General features: G+C 37.0%; 1 protein-coding gene across 1 annotated transcript; it reads right to left on the reverse strand.

The window, feature by feature from the left end:
- Nucleotides 1-924: 924 nt before the first annotated feature.
- Nucleotides 925-12,503, reverse strand: LOC105421016 (polypyrimidine tract-binding protein homolog 1-like). The gene is made up of 8 exons (XM_020670137.2): nt 12,434-12,503; nt 9,587-9,653; nt 7,637-7,769; nt 7,285-7,349; nt 1,975-2,143; nt 1,647-1,797; nt 1,499-1,548; nt 925-1,212 (listed from the first exon to the last, which is right to left on the reverse strand). Exons 2-6 carry the CDS (start codon nt 9,644-9,646, stop codon nt 1,664-1,666), a joined length of 561 nt encoding a protein of 186 aa, XP_020525796.1. The 5' UTR covers nt 9,647-9,653; nt 12,434-12,503; the 3' UTR covers nt 925-1,212; nt 1,499-1,548; nt 1,647-1,663.
- Nucleotides 12,504-13,891: the final 1,388 nt, after the last annotated feature.

The raw sequence follows: 13,891 nt of genomic DNA on the forward strand, positions 1-13,891 counted from the left end.
AATAAATAAATTTTAAAAACTATAAATAATATTTATATTAAAAAAACATTTGGACTTAGTTACAATTGTTGTTAGATAAACCACCTATTTGCATCCATCTTGAAGATGGATGCTTTATACCTCTAGACTGCATATTGTACAAATGCGGTCCAGCCCAAATGAAACAATAGTTCTTTCTTTTTGTTTTGATGCATGAAATTTACATTGACACAGTTTATACGAGTCCATGTAGAAATGAGTGACCTCTTAAAAATCCATTTTTGAGATGGATTTTGAAAATTAAAAATAATAATTCTATTAAAAAATGTCTGGACTGTAAATTTCAATTGTTTTTAAGTAGACCACCTATTTGCATCCATTTTTAAAATTGATGCTTTATACCTCAAGGACCGCAAATGTAGAAATGGAGTCCACACAGCATGAAGCAATTTTCCAATATGTATTGAAGGGGAGATAAATTTACTGTGTTTAGCTTCCACTCAAAACAAATAATCTTTTCTACCACGCTATAAAATGGGATTTAGTAGAAACTATTTTGAATATTCTAATATATTAAATAACAAACTCCCAAACAACCTCAATGGACTATTCAAATCCTGTCTCCATATATCAATCACTATAATAAACGATGAAAAGATGAATGGATAAGGAGCACTGGTCTTTTTCATTTATAATTTGTCTGGATTTCCTCATATATGGGATATGCACAGAGTCGATCGTTTTCCCTCTTCACAAGCACGCACAAAATTTGATCTGACTATATGATTATAATGTATATATACGGTGAGTAACAATCATAAAGTCTTACGAAAGTTATCTAGTGTGTCATAATTCAATCTGCTAGTTCCCTTTTTTATTTCAAATCTCCATTACCATGCTTCTCTCTTCATTTGTTATAAATATATCCCCAAAAAAATTAACATAGAGATTAACGAAAAATGCATACCAATATAATTCCCATTAGTGCCACAAGTTCTTTCAGACACGTGCTGAGCACGTGCCACTCTCTCTCTCTCTCTCTCTCTCTCTCTCTCTCTCTCTCTCTCTCTCTCTCTCTCTCTCAATCGGTTAAGTAACAATGTTCCTAAATCATATTCTTAAATGATGCATTAAACAAATGCGGGTCCATAAATATCTAGCATAATGTATAGAAAGACTCCTTGCAATGGCATGCCTTACTGTTCATTGGGCAAAGATGGATTGGTGGAATCCCTGCAAACAATGACAAATCAAACAGCCAGTATCATGAGCTTGAAAAGATTTTACCAAAAATATTCCACATAATTATACTTTTTCAAACTCAACCATCCCCATCTGGCTAAGAAAAAACCACAAAGAGCAATAAACTTACCTAGATCTTTCATTATTAAAGTGCACTTAACTCTAGAAGACTTGAGGACCAAATTACATTTCATTTTCCTATAATCTGGGCAGATCATGTAAAGGAAGAGACTAAATCAAACCCAAACTGAATGAATTGGGTGACACAGGCACTTACTAGGTGAACTGGATATCAAGTTGACAGCAACCAGCATAAATGCTGCGCCCCTGCAGAAGTGAAGCCACCAGTGTTCAGCTTTCTATGCCTAGAGCACTAAATAAAGACACCCAGCTTATAAGGAAAAGAAATATGAAAATCTACATACTTGCAGCATGTTTCTAGCTAGAACAGCACTTTCGCAAGTGTCGTACTTGATATAAGCGTGAAATCTTGCATCAATGTGGCAACAACATTAAAGCCTAAAGCAATTAACAAAAGATATTGCAGGATCTTCATGGTTACCAATAAAATCAAGTCTTCAAAACATGCAACAAAAATAGCAACCATATATTAGCATGCACGAGCAGCATGAGAATGACAAATAACATTCTATGAACCATTCTAGACAGGAAACATGCCACATCCATCCATCCAAACAATCTTCAAGAACAGAAAAAAAAGAGAGAAAAGAAGAGAGAAAACTTAAAGCTAACCAGTTTCCATCTGAAAGGTCACAATCTTCTCAACAAATCCATGAGGAGAAAAAACTTGATGAAGAACTTCCTCTGTTATAGGATAGTCCAGGTAATGAATCGTAACTAAGAGAATTCGGCTGGGTTGTGAATGCTGAGGCCCGTCAACAGTATACCAGCAGAAAATAGACTAGAGAGAAGAATGAATAGAGAGAAGAAGTCAGAAGTACAAAAAAGAGAAGAGAAACATGACATTTACCTCCCATTACATCCAAAAGAAAAAAACCCTCCAGAACACATTATCAGGAAATCAGACAACCAATTTCTTCTTTTAAATAAACCAGACAATCAAATGTATCATATTTAATACATATTGGAAAAAGTTTATATAAGGTCGCAACCTTAAAATGTAGAATTAAGGTGCACCTCAAAATCCATTGGAAAAGGTGGTTTTTGATGTTGGAAAACCCTCTAATTGATCATCTCGACATCAAGATGTATGAGTACGTAAAAAAATAAAGATTTCCGTCCCAAAAATAGTGCATTTTGCAACACATTATCTAGACCCTCCATTTTCAAGATTTTCATATGTTTATAGATCTAATTGATTTGAACCACTTTTAAAGTTTAAAAATTCATAATTAAAGATGAAAATAGATAATAGGACCACACTAAAAAAGTTTCATACTAATTTTGCATCTTATGATAAAATTTAGAGGTGCACCTTTTTTGGATTGTTTAAGGTCACAACCTTATACAAACCGCGCCCATACATATGATGGTTTATTGGTACCTTTTTGTATGAGGTTTCCACTTAGCATATGAACATATTTTTCCCATTAGGCAATGGATTTATGAAGAGGATGGTTTGTTCTAAAATTAAGGCTTCACCAGTCTAAGCCTCTATGGCATGCTCTAAAGTTAAGGCTTCACCAGTCTAAGCCTCTATGACATTTAATAAGGTCCAATACTTAATCATGTCATTCATGACACGTAACTATTAACATTGGTATAAACAAAAGAATAAGTGCTTTTCATCTAAAGATAATCACACAACCACAAAGAATATTTCACACAAGGATAGCAAGAATGTTCTAAAACACAGTCTTGAACGATGCATCAAACAAATGTGGGTCGTAGTTACCGGGATCTCCAACTTTGGTAGGCATCCCTTCTAGGATCTCAATTTTGTCGCTCTTAGAATGGATCTCTTAGGGATCACAAATTTTAAATTTTGGGATCTCGATCCCTCCTGATAGAGATCTGGATTCCTGTTGTTAGGGATCTCGATCCCAATGTTAAAGACCAAGACAACCACCAAACTGATGATTTTCTTTGTTTATAGCCTGCTAGCATCACAACTATACTTTTAAATATAGTTGCATTGCATGCTTGCCATCAATAAGGAGGTCCCTATTTTAATGAGTAAACATAATCGTAAATTATCATGCACTTTACGGTTCGTAGCAAGATCCCCAAAAACATGGGATCAAGATCCCCAAAGGGTTGGAATCTCGATCCCTAACATTTGGAGATCCCGATCCGTAACACATGCATTGTGCTGATGGCGTTCCCAAACATAGAAATCTACTAGCAATTCACGATCCCCAGCTCCCGATACCGATCTCAGTACCATTCGCACTCCTGATCCCAACAACTATGATATGGGTCCATAAATATCTAGCATAATGTATACCAAGACTCCTTCCGATGGCATGCCTTTCTGTTCATTGGGCAAAGGTGGATTAGCAAAATCCCTGTAAACAATAACAAATCAAACAGCCAATATCATGAGCTCGAAAGGATGTTACCAAAAATATTTCATGCAATTATCCTTCTAAAACTCAACCATCTGCATCTGGCTAAGGACAAAAATCCACAAAGAGCAATTAACTCACCTAGATCTTTCATTATTGAATTGCACTTAACTCTAAAAGACTGAAAGGACTAATGAATTTGGAAAATTACTAGTGTTTGAAAAAAGGGCCCCTCCTAAGTGCCCAAGCGGCCCTAGGGCACACGCTTAGTCCTGGGTGCCCAAGGCTGTGCGCCCTTTTCCGTCTTTGAAGTGAACCCTAAGTGCATTTCATGTAATTTGGACCGACAAAGATATTTTAAAAGAGTATTGAGGGGTATAAACCAAAAAAAAAAAACATATAAGCTCTACATCAGTTTATTACACTTATTTATGTGAATCGAAAAAAAAAAATTTGAGGTTTGAAGCATCCAAAAGCTTATCTTTTCTTATTGGAATTTTGTTAAGGTGCTGGTGGAGGTATTAGGAGACTTTTGACGTGAGTCGTAGCTCGATTGACATCACGAACATCGAAGAGCAGAGATTAGGCAAAAAGGTTAGTATATAATATGTATTTGAGATTCTTTTTTTGGATTTGAGGTAACTTCTACGGGGTCTACTAAGAGTTGGAGATCCGGGATGGAAGGATTGTGTTAACCAGGATGAAAATGACAAAAACAAAATTATGTGCAACTTTTATGGACATGTTTCTAATACCGGCATAAATAGATTCACGAAACATCTTGCCAATATTAAAGGTGATGTGCCTCCATGTAAAAGCTTCCCAAACTTGTAAATAAAGAGATTTATAAGTACATTAGAAGCTGAAAAAGATAAAAGATTAACAAAGGAAAAAGATATAACAGAGTTGAGAGCAGGGATCAATATTTTTAATGATGATGACATTGATAAGGATGAAGAAGGGGGTAGGCCAGGTGGTGGTCCCTCAAAGTTCTAAGAGCAAGAGGGCTTTCGAGCCTAAGAGGCCTCATATGAAAGGGCCACAAGAGAGTAATTGAGAAAGGGAAAAGTAAGAGGAAAAAGCAAGAACTAGACTTAAAAAGGAAAATTGAGCAAGGGTAATTAAGTATATTGCTCAGTGGCTTTTACCCTGCAGACATTTCTTTTAATACTGCTTGATTGAATAGCTTCAATACAATGTTGGAAGCAATTGGCCAATTTGGACCAAGGTTTAAAGGCCTAAGTCCATATGAGCTTAGCAAGCCACTACTAATGAAAGAGGTTAAGCATACTAAGGAATATATCAAGACCAATAAGGATGGATGAGCTCACTTTGGGGTTTCCATAATGACCGATTTATGGACTGATATGAGGAGTACTATCAATTTATTGGTAAATTGTTCCTTGGGTACATTTTTTTGTAATGCTTCTATTGAGGTTCATGATGCCCATTATATGTTCTCTTTTATTGATAAGAGCATTGAGGAGGTTGGGAGAGCACGTAATTCAAGTGGTCAAAGATAATGTTGCTCTTAATTTAGCTACAGCTCATTTTCTTCGCCAAAAGAGGCCTCATATTTTAGAATCCTTGCACTGCACATTGCATAGATCTTATGCTTCAGGGCATTGGTGACATTCCTACTCTTAGAAGAATTCTTTCTAAGGCTAAGGAGGTTACAATCTTCGTATACAGTCGCACCATTACCCTTAGCATGATGCCCAAGTTTACAAAAGAAGAGGGACCTAGTGAGGGTCACTAGTTTTGCCACTACTTATCTTGGTCTCAAGGAGCATGCATAAAAGGAGGATCTTGTTGAGGACTATGTTCGCTTCAAAGGATTGGAGCAAGTGTAGGTGGTCTACAGATGCCAAGGGAAAGAAGGCCCACAATATTATTCTTTTAAAAATATTTTTGGCATGGAATAAAGCAAGTGATAACAGTATTTCTACGCTTGGTGAAGGTTTTACACATGGCTGATGCTATATATGATGCACGTGAAGGAGCTAAGAAGGAGATTGCAGAGAATTTGGGCAATGAGGAGGCCCAGTACCGCCCAACTTGGCAGATTACAAATGACAAGTGGGATGGGAAGCTTCATAGATTATTGCATGCAGCAGAGTACTACTTGAACCCCAAGTTCTCTTATGTTGACTTAGATATTGAGAGAAACGATACAATTACGGATGGCTTTAATGAGTGCCTTGAGAGATTAGTTCGCGATTCAGAAATCCAATTTAAGATATCAACTGAAAAACTCATCTTGTATAAGTGTGCTTTGAAGTCATTTGGGAAAGAAATGGCACTAAGAGAGGAGAAAATCAGATCAAGATAATATATTTTGTTTGAAAATTTTCTTTCAAGTTCCTAATAATAATTTATATTTTAAATTTGCTAAAATTGTTTATGATAATGCTAAATACTTAAATTAATTATAAAGGTTGCAAAAAAATTGCAGCCCAGTGGTCTTGAGTTTGATAATTTGCTATTCTAGTTGTCAGCAGAATTAAGCAAAGGAAGCTCAATGACTTGGTACTTGTTAGAGAGAATCAGCCGCTCAAGGAGAAGTTCAAGCAATGAAAGAGGGATCCCATCATTTCAGAAGACAAGGAAAATGCTTCATAGTGGTCAGTTGAAGACCCTGGTATTGAAGAGGTCCTTCTTGGGGAGGAGGGTTGGACCTGGGATATGTTCGAGGAGGCTTCGGGTCCAGCTTCTGATCCTAAGAGTGCCACTCGAGCAACAACTGCTGCTGGTATATCACACAAGGCAGGGAGATAGAGAAGGAGGAGGTAGATTCAGAAGAAACTAAGAAGAGCAATATGTTGAAGAGGATGAAGATTATGATGATGACAGCCTCGATTCAGATGGGGATGGAAGTAATGATGTTGATTATGTTTTTGACTGCTGATGATAGAGAAATGAAGATGTCCTCTCTCTTCTATTGGATTTCATCTTTATTGCACCATATTGGTTTGGAAATTTGCATTTGGGAGTTTTTGCCTTTTTGGGCTAATGGTTTTATATTTTGTAAGTTAGTTGACTTGGAGTCCATGTGATTGTGGAATATGGAGAGTTCGAGACTAATACAATATGGACTTTTAAAAGTCTTCACTAAATTCTCTATGATTTGAAGTTCTGAACATGTTTATTCTTAACAGGTGAAATGTTTGTATGAAAAAAGTTAGTTACAATACATATAAATGCAAAACATTGCAAAATTAACACAAATATATGCATACACATATATGGAAAGAATTTTTCACATTATGGGGGTCCACCTAGGCGCTGGGTGCTAGGTGCCAGGCGCTAGCGTTTTTTGAAACCTTGAAAATTACATTCATTTTCTTTTGTAATTTTGGCTGATCATTTAAAGGAAGGGACTAAATCAAACCCAACCTGAATGAATTGGCTGAGACAAGCACCTAATTGGAGAACTGGATATCAAGTTGACAGCAACCATCATAAATGTTGTGCCCTTGCTAAAATGAATCCACCAGTGTTCAGCTTCCTAAGCCTAAAGCACTCAATAACCACACCCAACTTATAATAAAAAGAAATATGAAAATGTACATACTTGCAGCATAGTCCTGGCTCGGGTGGCACTTTGGCAATCCTGGTACTGGATAAGAACCTGTAACCCTGCATCAAAGTGGCAACAACATTAAAAACAATAACTAAGCACAAGCATGAAAGCAATTAACAAAAGGCGCAGCGGGATCTTCATGGGCTCTAATCAAATCAAGGCTTCAAAACATACGACAAAAATAGCATCCACATATTAGCATACACAAGCACCATGCGAATGACAAAAATAGAATTTTGTGAACCATTCCGGATGGGAAACATGCCATATCCATCCATCCAAACAATCTTCAAGAACAGAAAGAAGAGAGAGGAAAGAAGAAAGAGAGAAACTCGAAACTGACCAGCTGCCTCCTGAAAGGTCACTATCTTCTCAACAAATCCATGGGGAGAAAAAACTTGGTGAAGAACTTCGTCTGTTATAGGATAGAGCTGATGATGAAATGTAACTAAGAGAACTTGGTTTGGTTGTGAATCCTGAGGGACGCCAACAAAAGAGAGAAGGATGAATAGAGAGAAGTAGCCAGAAGCAGCACAGAAAAGAGAATAGACACATGACATTCAGCTCCCATTAGATCCAGAATAAACAAACATTCCAGTGCACCATATTAGAAAATCTGACACCAACTTTTTTTTAAATAAACCAGACAATAAAATTTATCATATTAATTACATATGATAGTTCATTGGTGCCTTTTCATATGAGGCTTTTACAGTAGCATATGAACATATTTTTCCCCATTAGGCAATACATTTATGAAGAGGATGGTTTACTCTTGAGTTAAGGCTTCATTAGTCTAAGCCTCTATGACATTTAATGAGGATCAGAACATTGCACTTAAGCATGTCATTCATGACACATACATATAAAGTTAGGTATGAAGAAAAGAATGAGTGCTTTTCATCTAAAGGTAATGACAACCAAAAAGGATATTTTTTCATAAGAAATGCCAATTGTAGAAACCCTTTTCAGAAATATGCTAAGCAAAGGCAACCAACATCAAAAATAAAAAAGAGCTCTACATCCAATCAGTGTTTTGAAATGCGGGATGCGGCCGTATGCGTTGGGGGGGACCGATGTAGCACGATGCAGTCCAAATGCGGGTGCATCGTCACGATGCGGTCAATAAATATAAAAAAAAATCTAAAAAAATAGATTAATGCATAAAAAAAATATGAAAGTGATATATGTGATAGTATGTATTTAGTTTATTCATTAACTCCGAAAGTATCAACTGTCGGAGATTTTGTATCCACTATATCTTGATAGAAACTAGAAACTTGAAACTAGCTTCATAAAGCTACCTTCACGGCCCTTGAAACCCTCGATTTGTTGTCACAAGTTCGCCTAAACTTCCTCAAATCAACACCCAAAAGATACAAACCAACAACTAAGCATCAACCAATACACAAATCGAAGAACTTCACAAAATAAAATTTCTGCCAATTTTTTTTTTCATTTAATCGATCCAATAAAAGCCACAGATGTGACTGAAAAATGATGTTTGCGGGCTTTAATACTCCACTAAACCCTTTCCCCTCATTTTTTGGGGGTCAAATGACCTTATTACCCCTGCCCGTGGAGTTTAGTTTCAAAAAAAATGGCGGACCGCACATGCAATATGATGCGGTCGATGCGGGATGCGGCTATGATGCGGAGGGATGCAGCGCATATGCGCATCTATCCAAACCGCATATGCGGTCATGTGCGATGAGCTGGGCAGCGCATAACACCTGATGCAGCCGCATATGCGACGATGCAGCCGCATTTTAAAACACTGCATCCTATATTTGATAGAATATGACCAATCACAATGGGGCATCGTCCTTGTTCTCTTTCTTTATCTCTCTCTCAAACACAAGCACAGTGGGGCATCATCCTCATGCTCTCTCTAGAATGCACAAGTGGGCTCAAATATCTCCCGAAACCCTTTTCCCCTTTAATAGGGGGAAAAAATCTCAAGAACCCAAAAATGCCCCCTCTCAAGGGCATTTTTCTGCCATCAGCCAAGTTCCTCTAAGGGGCCACCTAGGCGGGCACCTAGAAGCAAGGACGCCTAGGGCACCCACCTAGGCCCCGACCAGGCGTTTTGGCCTCCCTGCTTCCTAGGCAGCCAAGCGATCGAATTTTTTAACATTGCCTGATGCTTAGCACATAGCATGATAAGCTTAGTGACAACACCAAGAGGTTGCACCAATTGAAGCAAATCATCTTAAAATTCACAAACCAATATATGTCAAGAGTTTTTATAAAGAATAGTTTCAACAAAAAAAGGAAAAAGTACACAAATTACCTCAGATATTTCATGCCCGACATTACGAACATGAATAACTTTGGAAGGCTCCTTCGTCATGGTGAGCCTATGCAACAAACATAAGCCATGCTGATGCAAGCATTTTGTATATGGATTCAAAATAAAACTAATGTGATGTTAAAGCAAAGTTACCTTACACAGCTCAACTCCATCATACAATATATAAACATTTCATTAATGCCTAAATTGACAAGGTCATCAAACAATATCATAAACTCAAATACATCTTGAAAAGTCATGAAATAAACTTTTAACATCTTGTAAAGGCATTGCTGGCAACATTGCATATACCAAATACCCAATCCAAGAGAGCCTACTAAGGGTTCTTCCCTAGTTATCTCTCCATGCTTCTGACCTCGCTGGTAACTGGCTCTCCCTTTCATTGCCCATATGCCATTTGGTGGGCGCTCCCTTAACTCCCTCCATCCCTCACTCCCTCAAGTGCAGTGTTCAAAAATTCGGTCACCTAACATCCTAGGCAGGCCGTCTAGGCAGTGAAGGCCCCATCCCGCACTATCCCTCGCTCCCTCCCTCCCTTATGTGCAGCGTTAAAAAATTCACATGCCTTGCAGCCTATGCAGGCTGTCTAGGTGGTCAAGACCCCATCCCACACCAAATGGCCCTAAGCAAGCACCTAATGCGCTCATAACTAAAAGGACCCACATTTGAGCCAAGGAGTCGCCTAGACAAGCGACATGGAGTGCATAGAAGAAGAAGCGAGTGCTCAAGGCAACCTTCAAGTGAGGAGAAGAAGAAGAAGGGGAAAGTGCCCTCCAAACAAGAAGAAGAAGAGGCCCAAAAAACCCCACCCACTCAAAGATGTTATTTATGTTTGATATGAATTGTTAGAACAATCCTACATTGATGGATTTAGATCAGCAAAAATTAGCTAAAGGAGAAAATTTTGGTTTTATTCAGGCCATCTTATCTGGATTCCTAGCTAAAAAAAAAGAAGAAGAACCTAGCTACCATTTGGAAGGAGATAGATGACAGCTTTCGTAGGCAGAGTACCTCATATGGACATAGTGATCAAAATCATTTGACAACACACATTTCATGTGACCAATAGAGACATGAAGTGATAGATTGGAGTAGCAAACCTTAAAGAATGAATCATGGGCACTAGCCAATTGGAGAGAATCAAATCTCACATAGAAGCAGCATAGACGCCAACTAATGCCATGTGGGAAAATTTCAAGCAGCTGATCTATAATGAATATATTTGAGAAAAGCTGACATATGGAATTTGGAAGGAACTATTGAAGTTGTCATTTTGCTCAAAGAGAACGTGGTTCTAGAAGAACCCAGATCCTATGGAGTTTATGCAGGCCCCAAAGGCAGTAACTATGATTTGCTAAATGTCAAGGATTCATTCAAGTGGGGCTCTTCAATGCAATGGAAAATAGGAGAAATTCCTGAAAATCAATGATCCACTTTTGAAGTTTTATATAACGAATATAGGTTTTCTATCTGACGACACTACTGGGCTGGCCAGGATGGGCATAACAAATAACAGTATAGGGCACCATAGGTCTCCCGTGTTCTTTTGGAAATTCTTGTGTTTGTTGTCTTTAAGTTCTACTGTATTTCAAAACCAGTAATGAATAGATTACCCTTGTATAATAAACAACCATATGGAGTATCTATCCAGACACGCATGCAGGCATGCACACACACACATATGTATGTATGTATGTATGTATGCATGCACGCATGCATGCATGTATGTATGTATGTATGTATGTGTGTATCAAGTTAGTACATATATAATAATATAACTATAATAAGGCTCAACAGAAATACATAACCATGATGAGGACATTATAATCTATATGCTGACAATTTATGAGGCTGGAGGACATAATATGTATGAACTCCCCAAGGGACTTCAAGAAAATTAAACAATTACACAATGTATTGTTATTTAAAAATTATTGTAGCTTCGTTTCTAGTCATATACAAGTACGTGAACATGATCTGATATTCAGATCTATAGGGTGACAGTACAACTCATGGGTCCTCTAACAGATGTATACTACAATGGGAAAGTATTACTTCGCATATATATGCTTGAAAAATTACTATATCTGGTCCATACAAATTTCAGACCACTCACAAAAAAGTACAGCCATTGACATATAAAATGTATTGTGATCCATTTAATATAACATTCATATGATCACATATGTAATTAGTGTATAGTTCAAGTCTTCAAACAGCATAGATAGACCACAAAATCTTATCATAACAATTTAGCTATGAGAAAAAGATGCTATCGTCGAATGTCGATGAAAGAAATGAAATGAATGAACTATGTATATGAGTGAGACAGGTCGCATATATTAAGCCTATTACGAATAAATAAAACATAAAATAAAATAATAGTAGTGCAACCCATAAAGGGCCTAGAGGAAGTACAGACAAATAGCAAAAAGATCAAGGTGGTAGGCAAGTTCTTCATTATTTTCTTTCAGCTCAATTTTATTGGGTACAATGTGCAAGAAAGGAACTTGAAACAGGTATGAATAAATTTCAAATTGATCATTAAAGAAGCCCCAATAAAAAAAATACTGTATAATATAACCTTATTGCCTTAAAACTAAGCATGAGAGGCCTTGGAAAAGGTAAACGTTGAATTAAGTTCAGAGTAAACATGGAAGAAGCCCTAAAATTTTAAGCTGGATAAAACATAACATAGGCATATAAAGCACAGAAAAGCAACAAAAACTGAAAAAAAAAATAATGGACAAGATGGACAGAGAGAGAGAATGACGGTAGTGTAGCTTTTCTCATGGTACTCTTCCTATATTTTGTTTCTCTCTCTACCTGAGAAACACATTTGGATTGAGGAAACAAAACCCTAACGCGCAAGGAAGCAAACATACCTCTGCGGACTCTAGATTGCGTGAATTTAAACCCTGGAGACAGAGGGACGGAACCGGATCATACCATCAACTCAAGCCCTCTTTCAAACTTCATATATTTTAGAGTGCGGTTTGTATAGAACCGAGGCTCTAAACAATCAAAATAGAGGGCACCTTCAAATAGTATTGAGAAATGTGGTTTCATTACGGGAGATCTTTGTGATAACCTTAAAATAGAAAAAGTTTATATAAGGATACTACCTTTTAATGTAGAACTACGGATGCCCCTCAAAAAGCTATAAGAAAAGGTAATTTTAATGTTGAAAAACCTTTTGATTGATCATCTCGACATCGAGACGCATGACTATGAAAAATAAAAAGATTTTAACTATTAAAAATAGTGCATTTTACAACATATTATCTATACCGTCCATTTTCAAGATTTTCATATGTTTATTGATCTACTTGATTTTAACCATTTTTGAAATTTAAAATTGTATAATTAGATATAAAAATAGATTTTGAGATAATCCTAAGAGCATTTTACATCAAAATTATATACCATGATAAAAATTGAAGGTGCACCTTACCTCTACACCTACATATTGCAAACTGCACCCCCTTAAAATATAGTTTCATCTCTAATTATAAAAAAAAAATTGACAAAGTTCAAAATTTATTCATTATAAAAGCAAATTACATTAACAAAACTACATTATTAGCAACTACCAACGCATCTAAAACCGTGCCTCTCATGGCCAAAGAATTAGCCACATCATTTGCCTCCCTATACAGATGTTCTAGGGAAACAGTCACCAAAGCCAACATGTCAAAAATTTCCAGGCCTATCAATTTAAGTTGCCACAAAAAACGTGGTTGTTTCTTGCACCATTTGAAGATATTCAACGAATCTCCTTCAATAATAAAGCCATATCCAGAGTACCTTGCCATCAGGAGTTTCAAACCATGCAAAATTCTGAATAATTCAGTGTGGTGTGCCGTAGTAGAACCACAAGGCCCCGCATATGCAAGTACAACATTCCCTTGCCAATCATGAATCACACCACCAAAACCTGCACGGCTTAGGTTCTCCAAAGAACTACCATCAAAATTTAACTTTAGGATACCCTGATCTGGTGGACTCCATCTAGCACTTGGTCTATTTCGAGACACATCCATCTGAAATAAATTCGAAACATTAATCGTAACATCAATTTTAGAAATACTTATCCCTTCTTTGGTAATTGAGATCTAAGACCAAAGAGATAACTTGATGTTACTATACACCCTTTCAAAGCTATTAGCCACCCCTTCAAAAGTTATCACATTCCTCTCCAACCGGACTTCCCATAAAATAGCTCCCCGCAGGATTTTCCAAATAAATCCTCCAATTTTGGGCAAAGGTGTATCCATTTGAACA

The sequence above is a fragment of the Amborella trichopoda genome, chromosome 10, assembly GCF_054954075.1.
Source record: "Amborella trichopoda isolate Santa Cruz 75 chromosome 10, AtrichopodaSantaCruz75HAP2 v2.0, whole genome shotgun sequence".
In the NCBI taxonomy this organism is placed as follows: domain Eukaryota; kingdom Viridiplantae; phylum Streptophyta; class Magnoliopsida; order Amborellales; family Amborellaceae; genus Amborella; species Amborella trichopoda.